General features: G+C 36.0%; 2 protein-coding genes across 7 annotated transcripts in view; one reads left to right on the forward strand and one right to left on the reverse strand.

Annotated features, from left to right (window-relative positions):
• The window catches only part of STS (steroid sulfatase), a 134,169-nt gene extending 133,480 nt beyond the window's left edge, over positions 1 to 689 (reverse strand). The window contains exon 1 of one of the 6 annotated variants that reach the window (XM_088144956.1): positions 256 to 651. In XM_088144956.1, coding sequence (XP_088001082.1) covers positions 256 to 341 — 86 coding nt within the window. In that variant the 5' untranslated portion in view covers positions 342 to 651. Of the gene's footprint in view, positions 1 to 255 lie in introns of all 6 variants that reach the window. The other 5 variants (XM_088144958.1, XM_088144955.1, XM_088144957.1 and 2 more) reach the window with 5 other exon arrangements.
• The window catches only part of PUDP (pseudouridine 5'-phosphatase), a 54,920-nt gene continuing 35,148 nt past the window's right edge, over positions 145 to 19,916 (forward strand). The window contains exons 1-2 of the mRNA XM_088144961.1: positions 145 to 286; positions 16,686 to 16,904. Coding sequence (XP_088001087.1) covers positions 208 to 286; positions 16,686 to 16,904 — 298 coding nt within the window. The 5' untranslated portion in view covers positions 145 to 207. The remainder of the gene's footprint in view (positions 287 to 16,685; positions 16,905 to 19,916) is intronic.

Genomic DNA, 19,916 nt, shown 5'->3' on the forward strand with positions numbered 1-19,916 from the left:
CGCGCGCAGCGAAACCGCCGTTCTCTTGCGCCCTCGCTCCCGCCCGCGCCTGCCCTTCGCTGACCCTGGCGGAATGTTAATCCGCCAGCGCCCGGAGAAAGCTTTGACAGCGGCCAATCCACCTCGCCCCCGAAGCCCCGCCCCTCTTGCTGTCGTAGCGCGCATGGGCAGGAAGGGCGCCTTGGCAGAGATCGCAGCGGCGACGCAATGGCTACGTCCTCGTGCCACCCACCGCCGGTGCAGCCTGTCACTCACCTGATCTTTGACATGGACGGTCTGCTTCTGGGTGCGTAATTTGCGCCCGCTGCTCTCGCTTCTGCCAGCTGGGCAGCGCGGTTCATGGCGAGAGAAGGCCGGCTTAGATCTTTTCCTGTTGATGTCCGGCTGCAGCCGAGTGCCGCTGTTGCTTCGCCGTTACGTGCCGGGGCACAATGTGCTAAAGGCGGCGATGTAGCCTGTGGTTTCTCTACCCCTCCTGTTCTGTTAACTGAGATTTCGAAACTCCCAAGTGCAAATAGACAGACGGGGCGGCACACGCACACGGATGTCCTTCTGATCTAGAAGAAGTAAAGCGAAAGCAAACGGGCAGGCTATGATTGCTTTATTTTATTTCCTTGTCGCCCCAAGTTATGAATTTATTTCCTGGTTGCGCCACGTAGCATGACGATAACAGTCCCCCCCTTTCTACCATCACGTGCACGCTTCAGGTCGTCTGCATATGCACAGGTTACTATCTAGAAAAAGAAACAAGAAAGAAGGCAGCAATCCTTAGAGACAAGGAGGATAGGCCTTGCAGTAATTTTAACTGCCTTATTGTTTAATAAAAAGGACTTTAACTGCAGGTACTTGTCTAGGATTGTACTGAATTTTGATCATGATCTTGATTTCTTGAACTCAGTGCTTCTCAACCTCAGCCACTTTAAGATGTATAGACTTCAACTCCCAGAATTCCCTAGGCAGCATGGTTGACTGGGGAGTTCTGGGAGTTGAAGTTGACACATCCTAAAGTTACTGAGGTTGAAAAACACTGATTTAGCTGAAGAGGGATTGCTGAAGAATATCCATGGACAGGATTTTGTCATTCTTTGAAGCCAGATCCTAATCATGTTTATTCAGAAACAAGTCCCACAGAAAATACTTATTCCCATGTAAAGGGTAAAGGACAGGAGCCTTCATTTAATTAATCAAGAATAAATACCATGAATGACAAGATGCGTCTTAATGTAGGGTACTATTTAGAAGTTCATGTATACAACATTATTTCAGTTCAGGAATATCATTAATGATGAAAAGTGTGTGCAAGTTAGACTTGAATAGGCATAAAAGTAATTGTATTATGAAGTCTACATAGGCAAGAACTGGAAAAATAGTCAGGCCTCCTGCTCTTAATTACAGTATTTAAAGTTCTACCATTTGAATCCTCTTCGTGAAGGACTTTTCATAGGAAGTGTTTGAAAAAGTAAACTTCCAACTTGTAATGTGAAAGTATAGTATGCTGCAACTTGAGAAAACAAGGTGCAGGCCACAAAATACTGTGCAGCACTGAACTGAAATTGGGTATCAATTGAAAAGTATATGTACATATGGGATGACAAATGTTAAAATTATACAAATTTATCTACTTAAAGTAGTTTACTTTTCCATACAAGATTGATGGTATTCAGTACACCCACAGGCATCTGATTTTATAATTATGGATAAACAGATTTGTATCAACATTGTAACATCTGTCTGTCTGTCTGTGTCTCCCTCCCTCCCTCCCTCCTAATTGTTAAGTGCAATAAGAAGACTTTGAGATCCTGGTTAAATAAGGCACTGATTTATATTACTGGGCCTTGCTTCTTCAAATCAAATCAAATCTATTACAGGCTAGCTTCTTGTAATTGGATGTGGACACTGGTTATACAGTAATATTTTTTCACACCATATCATCTACCTATGCTTTTATTTATAGTTTTCAGACATGCTTTAAAACACTCTCACCCCTTTCTAATGCTGCTATGGTACATTTAAAACATTGCATCTGAAGTTGGCCTGTGCCCTTTGTACATGTGAATTTTGTACTTTGGTATGTACCTCAGTATCTGTAATTGTGTTCAAATTAGTTTGCAGAAAGTGCCCTTTGTCTGAGCCCATATTAAAAAAATTGTCACAGTAATTTTCTCTTACACTTTTTTTGTTGATACAAGATCCAAACAATTTATTATTAACTTCACCAATCACTCTACCCTTTTGCTGAATACAGCAGCTACTGTGATTTTCTTGCTTACTTAGATTTCTGGAAACTCATTGTTAGCAGCAAACAGGTAGACTGTAATTATGTAATTGGTAGGCTGCTTCATAGTAATTATAAAATCTATTTAGAAAATGTTAAATTTGTAAAAACAGCTACTGAAAGTTCTGCAATGATTTCTTTATCTTTATTTATATTTTATTCTACCATGGATTTTTTTAACTGTTATAGTGCTGTATACCTTGTAAGCGGTGAGAGTCAGTTGACTGCATTGGGTATAAATTCAATAAATAAATAAACAAATGACAGTATTCTCCTCTCCTTCATAAAATGGATCTACTTTTAATAAAGTTTCCACCTATGTAAGTCCACATAACATTCAAATTGTTGATAAAATCATTATTCTGCTCATTCAAGCTTTTGTAAAATATAGTTAAAGAATGAATTTTTGCTAATTTTTTTTTATATATGCTTGTGATGATTTTTAAAAATAAATTTATGATAGTTTTATTTGTTTATAGGGAGTTTTTGAATAAACCTTATTTCTTTGAGAAATATTTTATAATGCAACATTAACTAAAGTTGATCTCTGCTTTATATGATTAGGAGTAAGGAAATTATTCTTTTATATATAGTTTTGAACTAATGCTTCCTTATCTATTCCACTTAATAAACTTAAATATGTTTCAGATTGAAACATGCACAAGTATATATTGAAGTTATCTCAAAGTATTCCAGTGTACAGGTAGTCCTTACTTACTGACCATTCGTTCAGTGACAGTTCGAAGTTACAACCGTGCTGAAAAAATAACTTTATAGCCTGTTTACAACCATTTATGACCTTTGCAGCTTTCCTCAGTCATGTGATTGTCATGACAGTCAGTACATGTCCTGTGCCTGACTCATGTTTTTTTTTTCTTTCTTTTTCCCCTTACAGAGAAGAGAGATTGAAGAAAGTAATCTGTTGCAAGAAAGTAAGCTGTTTGCTCTTCTACACATTGAAAGCAATGCAGTTATGCTGGCAGCCCAGGGCTGGGAGCCACAGGTGTGCTACGCAAACAGCTTACTCTCTTGAAATCTCTTTCTCTCCAATCTCTCTGCTCTGAGAGCAGGAGAAAAAAAGCAGGTGATTTCTATAGGCAATCTCTCCTTTGCCTGAGTAGAGTAAGCTGTTTGCGTAGTGTACCTGTGGCTCCCAGCCCCGGGCTGCTGGTGCGATCGCATTGCTTTTGGTGCGTAAAAAACAGTAAGTAGGCAGTAAGTAGGAGGCAAACAAAAGCTGAAGCTATGAAATGGAGTAGTCTTGTCTCTTTCCAACTGGAAAGCACAGTGTGGTCACGTGAATTCCCACTGTGGTGGAGTTGCCAGTCCCAAGTAGGATCATTAAGCAAGGACTACCTGTACTTCTATAAATATACTTAAAAGATGTATGCTTTAACTGCTTCTCCAACAAAGTAACAGGTTGGTTATGTTAACATGAATTTATAAATAAGAATGGAAGATAGAATATGTTCCAATCTTGAACAGAAATAGGGGTAAAGTTATGACTGTGACTATTCACTTTCTGTTCATGCATGACTATATTTTATTTGGCTTTTCCTAAATTGCTTGCAAATGTTGGAGTATGTCAGAGAGTGAGAAGTGATTTTGATATGTTGGATTCCCTGACTGTTGTGCATCTGTCCAACATCTCTTTCGGAGCTGCTGCGACATTGGCGTTTCCTGGAGGACGTATTTGTCAGGGGCCATAATTACAACCTTTTTACAGCAGTTCACAGTTCTGTTTTAGTGGGTGTGTATTGGTGTGTATGTGTCAGAAAAATAATTTGAGTTTTAACAAGGCATGATGTGTTCTGGATTCTGCTGGATAAGCAATTCTGCTTATTCTGCTGGATTCTGCTGAATAAGCAATTAATGTTAATTTCATATAATTTCCATAACCATGAATGAGATGTTTAGCAGACATTTATGACTAAATGGGCACACCCCACTTCCTTCATTTGGTTAAGTAAATTAAGGTTTTACTGCATAAGGTTTTATTTTCAAACTAGTTGAAGAGTTTATAAATTATGAAATAACTGGTGTTTTCTGATCTTGATTTGTCATTTGTTGGGGAGTACAATCTAGGCTTGAAAATTCTTTGGAAGAAGGGCTTCAGTCCTAAAGCCAATAGATTTCTATTTCTTTACTAAATGTATATTGTAAGATTTTTGCAGCAATTCTTGCTAAGTGAATAAGCAGATTTTTAACTTCCTGATCAAATCAGATTTCTTCTGAAGAGTATATGCAAAGTTATTAGATGCATGCTGAATGTTATTGATAAGGCAAATAAATAAGTAGCCATCATCTTTTCTTTCTTGATGCAGAAAAAGCTTTTGACAATTTGGAATGGGCTTCTATGTCCACCTTTTTGAAGCAAGAATGGGTTGCTGTTCAAAGATTCTTATGTGGCATTAGCATATTTATAAAGAACAAAAAAATCAAAATAATAGCAAATGGCTGTTTATTTATTATCACAGTCATATATTATATTGAAGGAGACAAGTAAAGGTTGTTTTTTTCTCCTTTATTTTTGTTGGCCCTAGAACCACTAGCAAATATGTAAAACAAAATTGCTGTAAACTGACTAGTGGTACAAGAATGTAAACTGAAATTACTTGCTGACAACATTGTACTTACAATTATGTAACCTAAAGATTCTTTCATATAATTAAAGGAATGTATACAGCAATATGGTCTTGGGCCACGCTATCAGATTAATTTAAAAAAACAAAAAAAGAAATACATACATGGAATTTGACATAACAAAACATTTATATACAAGGTTTAATTTATAAACTATTGGTGAAATATGACTCAGATATATAGCAGGTTAAAGACTGCATGATTAAATGAATGCAGAATTTTAATGCTGTTAATAGAGATGAAACAATGGGTATTTAATTGGAAGAAAAAATTATCCTGAATATTAGAAAATTATTACAAGATGTTTTATTGTTGGTACATTACGGCAGTCTTGGTTGCTAAAATGAATAATTCATTTTCTAAAAATTGTTGGAAGTGCAACAAATAAGTTATATATATTTTATATATTTTGGGGCAATGTGGTAAAATTTAACAATTTTGAAAAATGATTTCTATTAGAATGAAACAATTTTTAAAGGTTGAATTTCCTCTGCAGCCAGAGATGCTTTTATTAAGTTTTACTAAACCACACTTTCCTTCAAAGTACAGTATATTGAACTAGCTTTGTATATGTTAACTGTGGCAAAGTATGTTAACTGTGGCTATTGGAAACAGTGTTTGATCCCTTCCTTGGAAGAATGGCTAATTAAGTTATGGGACTATGCTTTGATGTCCATAATAACTTTGCATTTAAAAAGTAAATCTAATGTACAATTCAATTCTAACTGGAAACAATTCTTGAATTATAATTTACCCTGTGGTTTTGTATGACCTAATTTTCTTTCTTTCTTTAGAGTTTATTCTTCAATTTTATATAAAAAATAGATTCCTAGTGTTGACTTAATTTGTTAAAATCTATAATTCTAATTAGTGATTATACTGTGTTAACCACATACTCTTAGTTTGAAGCTTGATGGCAACTTTTAGACTCTCCCTTAATAAGTGATATAACATATGTCATTACTTTATAAGTTAAATAAGGACATATTTGAAAAAATGTAATATCAATGACTTTATTGTATTTTGTATATTGTATTATTGTATTGTATTTTACCCTTTTTTTCTTTCTGTAAATTTTTCATGCTTCATGTCTTTGTGTTTGTGTTTGTGTGTGTGTGTGTGTATGTATGTATTTATATTTAACTGCTTTAAAGAGCCAGTTCTTAAATCAGGCACAACTTTTTTCAGACTTACACTTGAACAAAGACAGACTACTTTAATAAATAGCAGTGAGCTGCTGTGCTCCCACAGAGGCAGAAGTACTGTTTAAACAAAATGCACACACAACTCAGCCCTGAAGAACAGGTACAAGGGAGCAGCAGCAAGAAATTATGGCTGCTGTTTATGAATTGAGGAGTCCTTGGGGTTCTCTGAGATTGGTTGTTTTCTTGCAAACATTTCGTTACCTGGCCAAGTAAGATCTGTGGAACAACTTGCCTCCTGAGGTGCGGTGCCCCCCCCAGTCTCATGACCTTCAGGAAGAGTGTGAAATCTTGGCGTTGCCAAATGGTCTGGGGACCTGATGGGGGCTCACATTGCTGGACTTGGCTCGTGAGGTAATTGATTCTGCCTCCCTGTCATCTTGAATTTTATAGTTTTTTTTTAACATATATAGTCTTCTTATATAGCATTATTTTTTAGCTAATTTAATATGGATATTTATATTTTTACTGTTTTCATATTTGGTTTTAATTGTGAGCTGCCCAGGGTCATTCTCTGTGGGAGATGGGCAGCATATTAATTTAATAGATAAATAAACAAACAAGCAAACATCTTCAGTGCTAGAATGGAGTGGGGTTTGCATGCTGTTTATATACAATAGCTTGTCCTGCCAGTGTTGCCCCCCCCCTTTTTTTGGCAGTTTCTTGATTAGGGTATTGTTTACTCCTTGATTGTTTGTCTGGTGTTAATCTTGGTGTTAATCTCTGCTTATCTGGGTGATGATTGCTGGCGTTTGTGAATGTTTAATTGTGTAGGAACTGGAGAGGGGATCCAAAAACAATTCTTTTTTTTTTATGTTATTGTTTCAAATATTGTTGAGTTAAGACAGCTCCAGCCACCAGGTCTGTGAGGGATACTAGTAGTTAGTATAATTCAGCAGAACTTGGGGGCCAACAGGTGATAAACCTACCCCATTTTTATCCAGTAATGGTCATGAAAATACTCCTTGGTTAGCTTTATGTAGCTAACATGAACAGATACCAAAATAGAAATTTGTAATGTGAAACTCATTAGAGATGTAGGATTTGAAATAGGTTGAATGAAAAATAGACCATTTTGTCCTTGAGTGTGCACAATAGCAGTAAAGCTACGCTTCTGTGTCAAAACTTTACAGCTTTGGAGCAGCTAGTCCATGTTATTCAGAACGGCAGGGAAAAATACTTTTGGCTGCTCTCTGGCTTTCTATTATGATTCGGCTAAACAAAAAGGAATAGCAATGTTTCTTATAGATTATTTTGAAGAAATTCTTGAAATGTTATAAAATGTCACATTTTTCTGAACTCTGCTGGCAAAGAAAAATGCTCAGTTGATTAATACAGGCAAGCATCACTGATAGAATAGAAGGTGCATGGTAAAAAAGCAATTCCTGTTCCTAATGTTTAAAAAGCACACAATGTCAAAGGAAGGACACACTGGAAAATAGCTGAAATAGATTCATAGGCAAAGCTATGATATAGCTTTTTTTTTAATGAAACATTATTAAAGTTTCTTAAGGTTTAAAATAGAGTCAAATTCTTAATAATGATGTATGACATAATACTGATTTATCTAAAGTATGCAACTTCAGAAATCATTGGGAGTGTGTTTCATAAAAAGTTGTTAGCAATCAAGTGAAGTTATAAGGCTATTCAGCTTGCTGAAATGGAGTTTATTGATCAGTTAAGCTGCCTAATACATTTTTCTCTGAAGGCTATCGAATGATACTATGTAATAATTTGGGTCTTTATGGACACCTAAATATAATCCATAGTGTCTTGAACCCTGAAATACACATCACTTAAATGAAATCTACCAATGGGATGGAGAAGGTATGTGTCTTTTCTTTAATAAAACTGTAGTGGTAATATAAAGACACACTTTTCTAAATTAACTAGCTTGTATTAAATACCTCCTTGTAGTCTTAAATGTTTTGTTTTCTATTAAGGTTCTGAGACAACATTGACAATGAAATGGCTGGAGTACAGCAAAAACATTTTAAAAAGATATTTTAGAAGTTTTGCAAAAGAATGATGATTTCCCTTGAGTGTCTTCCGTATTGCTTAGATATTATTTGATGCTGTAGATGTAAGTGTTAAAAATGTATTATTGGTAACAGAGCTGCTTTTGGAAGTGAAAACCAGATGGTTTTATTAATGGAGTACATTATAATTATTTTGTAGTTCAGTTTTCACTTTTTTTTAGCAACTTTCTTTAACCATAATAGATTCCTGTGCCACAGAGTTTTGAGAACAGCAAAACTCCAATCACATTGAGGTGGCTGTTAGGAGTGAATAGCCAGCTCAGTGTGACTGGACTTTTGCTGTTCTCAAAGCTGATACCTGATATGTGTCCACAGCTAGTAATACTTAGGACTTAAAAACTGATGCCTGATATCTTTCCACAGCTACAGTAATACAAAATTTGGCAAGTGGGCAAGAAAATCAGTGTTGACAATAGATGATGCTGTGTGAAGTCTCATTTTATGCCTAAGGCAGAGATAGATTGAAAGTACAAATGTGCTGAGCTATAACTTCCTGAAACCCTTATCATTTGGCTGTACTTCCTCAGCATGTTGTGAGTTGTATAGCAGCAATATGTGAGGGGTGACAGGTTGTTTAGGATGTGGGCTGGGAGCAGAGTCTGCCTTCACAGGTTGTTTTTTTCCTATTAAATCAGGGCTTTTTCCAGCTGGATGTGCAGTGGTAGGCTAATTATTGGAGAAAAACTGCTCTTTAATCGCCATTTACTGCACGTGGAATAAATGGGGTTTCTTGTAGGCAGATATAGGATAATAAACCCTAGTTAATTAAAGAAGTAAGCAAAACAACTCAAGATTAAAAAACAAAAAACAAAAACCAGAGTTCATTTCAAATTGATTCCTGGTTCATGCATGAAACCAAAGTAAGAATTTGGAGCAGTGACTGGGAGGAGAGGTCGGGGTGTAATAAAAATCTGTGCTGCTTCGGCCTAGTTTTTTTCCCACACGACAGTGGCGTATAGTACCTGACGTGCCATTCAAAGACCAAGTACAGTGATACCTCGGGATACGAACGCCTCTGCTTGCGAATTTTTCGGGTTACGACCAGCTCTGGCCCCAAAATTTTACCTCGGTTTGCGAACTCCGCCTCGGGGTACGAGCCATTTTCCGCCCGTGCCACGTGGTCCGCGGCCATTTTCTGCCTGTGCCACGTGGTCCGCGGCCATTTTTCCGCCCGTGCCACGTGGTCCGCGGCTGTTTTTCCGGCCCTGCCGCGTGGTCCGCGGCCGTTTTCGCGCCGCGCCGGGCTGTTTTCGCGCCGCGCCGCGCTGCGCCGGGCCGTTTTCGCGCTGCGCCGGGCCGTTTTCACGCCGCGCCGCGCTGCACCCGGCCATTTTCGCGCCGCACCACGCCGCGCCCGGCCGCTTTCCGTGTGGTCCGTGGACGCCAGAACGGATTAACGGTAATTACATTGAACCTTATGGGAAATTGCCTCGGGTTGCGACCAAATTCGGGCGGAGGGCGGAACGGATTAACCGGATTTACATTGAACCCTATGGGGAAATTTGCCTCGGGGTGCGACCAAATTCAGAGGGCGGAACGGATTAACCGGATTTACATTGAACCCTATGGGGAAATTTCCTTCGGGTTACGACCAACTCGGGATACGCCCAGAGTCACGGAACGGATTAAGTTCGTATCCCGAGGTACCACTGTACAGACTTCAGCATGGAAAAATAATGCTATACAGAGTGGGAATTACATTTAATAGAATTTGAAGAAAACATTGTTGTATCTTGATGCAGTTACAGTGAATTGAAACTATAATACACTGTTTCCATTATGTGCAAAACAATTTTCAAGTAATATGAACCAATGTACTATAGTAAAATTTGGAGCAAGTTTAGTGTGGCGGTTGAGGTACTGTACTGGTCTAGAAATTGGGAGACTGTGAGTTCTAGTCCACCCTGAGGCATGAAAGCCGCCTGGGTGACTTTGGGCCATTCACTGTCTCTCAGCCCAACCTACCTCACTGGGTTGTTGTTGGGGAAAATAGAACATAGGAACATTATGTAAGCTGCTGTAAGCTGTACAAATAAAGGTGGGATATAAATCTAATAATAAAAAAATATATAATGCAAAACCAGTATATGCTGTAGAAATCTATAGGGTTTGTGAGTGTTCCAGTTATATTATTTAGTGGTGTAAAAAGCTTGTATTAACTTCAAACATTCAAAATATATTGGGCTATGATTCCCGTTGCTCGTATAACTGTTGGCTGGGGATGATCAGAGATGTTACACAAGGTCTTTGGGAGACAGCAGAATAGGGAATTAAGGTTAAATGCGTAAATGCTTATAGCTAAATGTAGATTTTACTTCCAAGTGACCTTCCCAGGTCCATTTCACAATATTTACATTTTTTTTTGTGCTGGATAACCAACTGAACAATCTAGCATTTCTGTCCCTTACGTATTGTGTCTGGCTCTTATACATCGTAAGAAGCATTTACTTGAGCATTCCTTGCTATATAAAAGAAAGTTTGGTATGAAATTTGTTGTGGAATAAAGAAATACTGCAGAACTGAAACCCCAATGAAATAGTAGGTTGAGTCCTGTTTATTTTCACAAAGTAAATGTGAGAAGGGGAAACCTTTTCAATAGCACTTTGGAAAGAATAAAGGAGCCTAAAACCCTTGGTTTGGTCAGCAGTCAAAAGTTTCATTTGTCTTGAGATAGTTTTTCTTTGATTTTTTTTTTTTTTTGGTAAGTGCATGACCAAAAATATCATTATCATCATCATCACCACCACCACCACCACCACAATCATCATCAACATTTGTAACTGAACAACCCATTTTTGAGGACCAGCTGAGATAGCACAAAATACGTATAAATTCTATTGTGACTAGGTAAATAACTTTGCACATCATCCAACAAAGCTGGATGATAAACACATTGCGATATTTGGTAGGCAGATAATGCTGTACTGTTATCACACACACCCCAGTAGGTTTAAAATGAGCTTTGTGCACTCTGGCTGTGTATTGTAAGGAAAAAACACTGGAACTAAATTATTCTAGTAGTTATTTTAGTATGTGTCCAAACCCTAGAGTCCAGTCCTGGAAATTAAATGAACACCCAAATGAACAAGTTAAAAACTTTAAATATTTGGAGGTGGAGTTAAATTTTACTCCTCTGGCAAGTGTAAGGCCCATCGGGATTATATTATTCAAAATGTCCAAAAATCAGCAATAATCCTGCAATCTTTTTATTACTCCAGTGGGAGTGTTTTTATTTGTGTATTATTGTGTATTATTGGTGTATTATTTAAACCAGCAGTATTTTCAGCGAATATTCACACACACATATTTACTGCCCATTTAGGCCCTTATAGCTCTTTTTTCCCCTCAGAGTACAATCTAAATTTCTAAGGTTGTTTTTGAAGGCTGCCCTTAATATGTACACATCAGAGTGTATCTAATATGATCCTTTGTCATAAAACTGATGTGGTTAAAGGCCAGTATATGGTTGTGTATATTATGATTATAATTATTGTGATTATGATTTAATATAGCCATCCAGTTTTGGTTGAAACTACAGGTTTTTCCAGTGGGTCCAGGTGCTTTGATCTTAGTTGGTAACTTTGAATTGACTTGGACAAGACTAATTCATCAGAGGTTGCAGAATTATATTCAGTAAGCATTACTGATGATAGGTTATAAACTGGTGGCGTCAAGCCTTAAACAGTGTGATGTGAATATAGAAGAGCAATTAGATTTGTCAGCTTTACTTATAGAGTATTTTTCTTCCTTTTAGTATTATTTTGGGGTTGTTTTAGACCAGCAGTCTACCTCAATAATATTCGGAAAACAGTGACCCTTGCATGTTTTAATGCACTTCCATTAAAGTCATCCTTGAATAAAAGTTTAGGAAAATCCCTTATTCTTAATGATTGTCCTCATGGTGAAGGGATGGTTGAAAATATGATGTATATATTGTTGCATTATCCATTTTATAAAAATGCATGGCTACATTTTATCCTTATTAATTGAATTTCTGGGCCATCTCGATCTATTTTATGTATAGTTGCTAATTAGCCAACCAGTATGATTTAGTTTCTTTCAATGTGTCCAAATATTGTTTTATCGTTACATTCGTTGTGATAATTTATATTGATTATTAAGTTTACTTTTACTTTTGCTCTTTACTTTTGTCATTCCATTTTGTATGTTTTATTTTTTACATTATGTTTTAAGTGGAATTCTGGTCACTGACCATAACAAAAGATGGACTCACGGACTAATGGACTACTTCAGATTTATAAAAAATTATGACTTTAAAAGGGAAATGCTTGATTAGTTTAATCCTAAAGAAGCACAAATAGTTGGGAAGAGACAAATTCTGCCATTTCATCTAAGATTTCAGCTTACTATGAAAAAGCAAAGAAGAATTCTTGCTAGGGGAACTGCTGTGTAGCAATTGTTTAAAAAAGGTAAATTTTGAGATAGTGCTAGGGAAAATGCAGTACTGCTCTGTGACTACATGGTTTAATCATGTATGTGGTAGTGTTTGTTAATTACACTACTTGTGTTTGCTGCTGAAGTATTTTAAAACTAGCTTGATAGGTCAGACCAGTTTTTTCTAAAGATGATATAATGTAAGTTTTTCTGGATGCATTCTGAGGATTTCTTATAAACTAGATACCCTTAAAAATGTTGAAAATAAAAAGAACTACTTAAGCTACATAGAAGCCTAGCTACGATAAGTAAAATAATGCCAAATACTTTTCCTTTTGTTTACTTTTTAAAAAATGTAATCAGACAAAATGCAGTTTTTGCAATTTTTATTTCATCGGCTGCTAACTTAGATCTAACTAGATTTTCATTAACTAAAGGACAACTTTTTCATATTGATCAGAGATCCAGGAAAAAGTCCCACAAATGAGAAATTATTTCCACTCATCTTTGTAACTCCAAAGAGCTTCCCTAACCTTCAAGGGTGGGTTACAAAAGAAAGTGGAGAATCAGAGAAAATCAGAATGAGGATCCAAGCCATTACCCTCATTTTCCATATTTTGGGATATTGTTGAAGAGCATAGGAAGAGACAGAGTTTGCCCTTCTGCTCTGGTTAAGTAGATCAGTGATTTTTTTTTTTTTTTAGGCAGAAACAGTGCTTTCTCAGCACCTAGGAAATAGCCTAGAATTCAGAATTAGGTATTGTAATAATTGTGCTGCCAATTTATCTTCATGTAAGCTTGCTGACAACATTGTGTAGAATTGCCAAGTGAACAGGGGTGTGAGGTTTCCCCCTCCCACTTTTTTTTTTCATCCTTAAGCTATCAATCTTGGTACCTTTCAGAACCAAGACTCTTGACTTTGTGCTGACTGTGAAAAACGTAATTATGCTTTGCTGTGTTTTTCAGATTCCTGTAAATACAGTGGAAAGGTACTTAACTCTTTCTTTGATATTGTGAGCATTTTATGAATTATGGAGTGTCCTGTCAATTTAAAGAATGAAGTCGAACTGATTCTAAGATTATTTTAGGATTTTAAAATCTCTGACTCTAAAATTTAGATCAACAGTTTAGATCATCCAAGAAAACCCTTTGTAGCAATTAATGTAACCCAAGGATTAGATCTATCTATCTATCTATCTATCTATCTATCTATCTATCTATCTAACAGACAAGAACAGAATTGGCTCTCCATTAGCTCTGAATCTATCAGTTCCCAGTGAGGAAAAGAGCTTTAGGGAAAGAGATTCAGTGCAGGGGACTTCAGAACCAGATACATTAAGTTAAGTATGACAGGTCTGTCCTATGCTTCATTTTTTGTGTATAAAAGAAAAATCCAGTAGTTATTTTTGGGTGATTGTAATGAAATTATGTGCAGCTAAAAGAAGGTACTTAATAAATTGATAGGGAATATCTAGTTTTTGGGTCTGGTCTTTGCATTTCAAATATGTACTAGCAAATATATTGTCTGGGAAAAAGAAACAGGGTTTCATAAAAGTCTGCTTCTTAAGCTATACAGAATACAGCACAATTTTACACACTTTTTTCAAGAGGTATACAAGAAATCAATCGTGAATTTCTTTTATTCAGCATATTGTTGAATATCCCTATCAAGTAGATTTGGTGGTTGAGAAATAGAGGGCAAGATATGGTATGCACTGGCATCTGTTTTCAAACAGCACAGTTCATATATACAAATGTATATTTGTATAAAACGTAAATTCTGTCAAAAAGAAGGCATGTTAGGGATAGTGTGTGTAGGTATTTGCATACCAAGAAAAAAATAAAATGTCATTGAAAGACATCAGCATCTTAAGATAATTGAAGGTTTGCTGAGAAATTATATGGAGTAATTTGTTACTACTTATGACATTTGCCGCAATATACATTTTCAGTTATTTGTTCCATCTTTTCCTTTGTACAATCATGCACCTCTATTACGTATGACAATAGTAGACTGAAAGCTGGTTGCACTCCTTAAGACAGTTCAAACCTTGTATTATCCATCATAAAAGAACTGAAAATAGGTTATTTGGGAAAATGGAGAGAGCAGTTGAGGTTGAATACCTGCTGAATTAATACAGTTACTCTGTCTTTGAATCTCCAGAGTAAAACTCCTTCATGTTTTTGAAATTTAAGAAGCTCATGTTGGCTGGTTTCTAGCGGTAGGTTTGTTATCCTTACTTCCCAAGAAAGTTCAAGCTTCCTTCAGTAGCAGCTGTCCAATTAAAAAAAATAGAGTCTATCTTTTTGATCTTAGATATCACTGCCTCCTATAAATGCATACAAATCTATTTTTAAGCACTTCAAGAGAATAGGGATATTTGTTCCTCTATATTTTAAAATAACAAATTCAAGAAAAGTGTTGATCCTTACCCTTAAGCTTTATATTCACAAAGTGGCCTAAGAAAAGCTTATTTGCTCTTAAATTCCTTGATTATAGGTTGTAGTATTATAATACTAATATAGTTAGATGCAAAACTAGTGGTGCTGCCAGCAATATAAGGAAAACTGTAGAACTCTTTTGAAGAACTTCTACTGTTCTGTTCAAAGCTTTGAAAAATAAATTAATTTCTAGTATAAATAGAGTAGGTAATATCATCCCTGAGGTACTAGATTTCCTTCTTCATTTATCATCAGCAATTCCAAATTAAGTATTGTTTCTCTGATTAAGATCTTTTTTTTTTATTTTCACTCCTGTTGTTATATTTGAGTTATTATAATTGTACAAGCCTATAACACTCTGCTTTTAAATATGGGCTTATAAGGCAAACATCTGCCTTCCTAACCTAAGAATGTTTCTCAGATGATGGATCCAATCTAGTAGTTAGAGCTGTGAAAAGGGTTACATTGTTTTTCCTTGTTGAAAATGACAGACAAAAATGTTTGGTCACTTCTTAGTTTATAGACCTTGGGTTTTGTCTTCCGTGTAGTTCTTCATTTGGGTGTTGACATTTTCTCCTAATTCTAAATGCCCTCCTCCCTAAAACCCTGGACAAAAACTAATTTTGTTATCATAGATACTAATCTCATTCGTTGCTTCATTCCTCATGTTAATATGTGCCTCTACCTGTCTTTGCCTTGGAAAATATTCCACTCTAAACAAATGTTTAATTACCTCCAGGATGCTCTTAGTTTTATCTGCCAGCACCCTTGTTGTTTGTACTCTTAAATAAATGAGCAGGAATCAAGGACCAGTGTCCTGTAGGGACAGTCTATAAAATAGGAATCAGACCACAGATTCCTTTAATAGGTGGAATGGGATATATTTATTTGTACATGATGAGCTAGGGTTTATAGATTAGAAGATGAAAAGAAAAGATTATCATATGGAAAATATAACTAGGTGGATGCAAAATGGAAGATGTACTTTAAGCTTTGGACTCAAAACAGTATATTGGAATGTTTCAACTTAGCAAATTCAGGATTTCTCAGAATATTTAATATGAAAAACTGGAAACATTCCCACTCATAGAGGAAAAGAAAAAAGAAACTAAGAGCAAACTTTTGGGTGGAAAGTCCTCCGTAGTGTTGGTTGACTACAATCTAAACACACTGTGCAAATGATTAGAACTCCAGTGTGCATAACTCACATGCTATAATGGATAGAGTTCACAGTAGCATTTCTCAGGTCCTGCAGTAGTTGCAAGGTCCTGCACTTAGCGCTGATGGATAATATGTTCCTGATTCATGCAGTGTGAGTCATGTTAGTTAGCATCTGATGATCAGTCAGCAGTTGGCTCTGAACATGGTCCTTGCTTAATGACTTGTGCAATCCTCGCTTAATGACAGCAGCTGGAACTGCCATCTCTAAGCAGCATGGTCACGTGGTTTTTCGACTTAAGAGCATCTTGCTTAACGATGGAATTTCCAGTCCCAATTAGTCTCATTAAATGAGGACTACCTGTAGTCCGTTTATTTGTCTTCTGATTGGTCACTTAGTACTGAACACTTTGCCCTATACTATTGGTAAGGACAGATTATTGTTTAGTTACAATTTCTATTCTTTTAGTTTGTCAATCTAGCTGATTAGAGGTTGAAAACATTTTAATTCAGCTTTTCTTTCTTCCGCAGATACTGAACATCTTTACACTGTTGTGTTCCAAGAAATCTGCAGTCGCTTTGGAAAAACCTATACCTGGGATGTGAAATCCTTAGCAATGGGCAAAAAAGCATTGGAAGGAGCAGAAGTCATTCGAGATGCCCTAGACCTTCCGATAACCAAAGAAGAGCTGTTACATGAAAGTAAAATTATGCAAGAAAAATTGTTTCCTACAGCTACATTGATGCCAGGTATTTTGACTCTTCAGATATGTGCCCATCAAATTCCATTCTTACAATTTCAGTTCTGATAGCTACTTTTTTCTTGTGCCTGGATGACTTAGCGCTGCTTTGGAACTTTAAGAAATTTTGATATATATTCCAATAATATATTTCAATAATAGAAAAATAAGTCATAATAGAAAAGTAAGCCATTCTACCTGTAATCTTCTATGCTACCATTTTATACTAAATGCAGTTTCAGAAATCTGGTCAGCAGTAATGAGGGCTTCATCTGAACTGCACAACTACAGTTGGTCTGATGCAACATCTTTCTGTCAGCAGATAAAAGTGTGTTTCTTTGAAAAAGGTACCCCAGTGTTCCGAGTTGAGAGAGAAAAACCTTTCTGCCCTATTACAAGTAGTCCTTTACTTATGACCACAACTGGGACTGGAACTTCTGTCGCTAAGCAATGCCATCGTTAAGTGAGTCATGCTCAATTTTATGACCTTTTTTGCTGTGGTTGTTAAGCGAATCACACAGTTGTTAAGCAAATCTGGCTTCCCCCATTGACTTGCTTGTCAGAAGCTGGCTGGGAAGATTGCAAATGGTGATCACGTGACCCCAGGATGCTACAACCATCATAAATGCATGCTGCTTGCCAAGTGTCTGAATTTTGATTATGTGACCACAAGGATGCTAGAACAGTCATAAGTGCAAGGGCCAGTTGCAAGTCACTTTTTCAGTGCCATTGTAACTTTGAATGGTCATTAAATGAGTGGTCGTAAGTCGAGGACTACCTGTATGTAGTATCTGCATAAGAGGCAAGGGTAATGGCCAGCTTTTCAGTATGTGCTTCTGCAGAAATAAGGGTTTGTATCATTTCTATTTTCCCCAACACCATCTGAAAGAGATGTTCACGTGAAAGTATCTTTTGTCAGCTTTTATGCTAGGCAATGGAGAAAATTAAGAGTGTAATGTCCATCCCAAAGTTTCTGCCTTTTCTACAATTACAGTGCAATTGCTATAAACCAGTAAAAATACTGTTGGAAAGAAGAAAGAGGCCATGGAATCTGCAGTAAAACTATTGTCAGGCTTCTCTTTTTTTGCAACTGCTTCTTAACTTCTAGTCTCTAACCTAAAAGGCATAATGATCACTCAAGGCACTTACCATTGGCAGCAAAACCTTATTTTATAGAGCTTGTTAAATATGATTAATTTACTGCATTAATGTTTTTCTGAAAACTACTTTCTTGTACACAGAAAATGACAGTGCTTTTTGTCACTTTAGTTCTAGTAATTCATATATATCTGTTTATATATTCTAATATATTTGAACATAGGGTAAATATAAATAATCTAATACTCTGTAACTTTTTTAAAAAAGAAAGGAAGAAACAGGTTGAATAACTATCTTTCTCTTGAAAATGTATCATCAGTATACCATTTTAAAACAATAAGAGATTGTAATTTAATTGTAATTTTATATTTTATTTTTGTCTAAATTTCTGGGACTTCCTGCAACACTAATATAGTTTCTAATAATCTGCTTTGACATTAGAAAATAATTCAAGGTCTCTTATACTTTCTTCTCAGCATCACTAATTTTAGCAAATACTGCTTGATGAAAAGTTGCAATATGGATTATAATGAAGTTTAGCTAATCAAGAAGTAGCACAAAAATGGAAATACATTTCTCAGATTTTGTATTACAGAGTTGCCTAAAACCCTTTATAATTATTATTTTATATTCTTAACATTTAGTGCTGTGAAAAATTGCCTTTTGGGAGGAGGCACAACATTCTTGTTTTTGTATCTACAATGCCATGAGCAAAATAATTTCCAAGATACATTATTTTTGGAAAAGTGCAACAATGCTGCAACTAGCTATTAGGACTACAGAGCAAAATACCCAATATCATAGATAGCAGCTAAGCTCTATAAATTAATAAACTTTCTCACATCTATACATTTCTTAGTGATGTAGCAAAGAGCAAAAGTTTGGTCTGCACACATTCCTTGCTGTCCCACATTTTCTCCACTGTAACTTCTCATTGATCGATCGATTATGTGCCATCAAGTTGTTTTTGACTCCTAACAACCACATAGCACTCTCGTGCTATTTCAATCATGTTTCCAGGCACAAACTAACTGCCGTAACATTTTTTTGCACTCTTTCTTTCTGTCCTTTCTTTTCTTTTTTAGAATAACAGCATTCTTTCAATCAGGAACAGAGGCAGTTTTCACACATAAATTAACAAGTTGCACAGCCAGAAGCAAGCCACTATATCTTAACTTTTCTCCAGTTGCTCCATCCATACCTGCAGTCTTACATTTTTCACAATTTATCAATTATTACTTCCTTTTTTCTTGAACTTTTAAGGTTTATAACATTTCAATTCCATTTATCGTATTACTGTCATTTCCATGTAAATCTATAATCAAACACTCCTTCCAACATTCCCTCACTTCAGTTTCATCCCAATATATTTTTAATTCCATTTGTTCTACTGGAGGCTCCTTATTTAGTCCTTTTCACTCACTTGCATAATTATTTTTATTTCCATCAAAATATTCTGCATTTTTCTGCTCTTTGAAACCTTAACTATTTCTTGCTCTTTGTCTGTATTCTTTGTGGTCCTTATCACTCTGTACACATAATTTGTCTCATTCTTAGTTTTTCTTGAATTTATTTATTACCTGAAACTTTTTCCTCATCCATAGCCTTTTTCACTTCATCATTCCACCAAGCATCCTTTTTCTGATTTATGTAACTTAATAAACCTTAGTTGCACTCTGTAATATAATTATTTTTCCACCATTCTGAGCGGCTTCCACATCCATTTTCTTTTTGTCCAATTTTCAGTAATTCTGTTGGGAATTCAATTTATTTTCTAATACTTCCTTATATTCCTTTTTTTTTTTTTTTGCATCTTTTTGTTTTTACCCTAGTTTCTTTCACTTTTCCCAAAACCAATATCAAATTGTAATCTACCAACATTCATAACCTTTCATTATCCTTATAGCCTTTTATAATTCTGTTT

This window comes from Python bivittatus, unplaced genomic scaffold (genome assembly GCF_059951505.1).
Source record: "Python bivittatus isolate LINGU-HERP-01145 unplaced genomic scaffold, Pbiv_v1 ctg000350_np1212, whole genome shotgun sequence".
NCBI classification, from domain to species: domain Eukaryota; kingdom Metazoa; phylum Chordata; class Lepidosauria; order Squamata; family Pythonidae; genus Python; species Python bivittatus.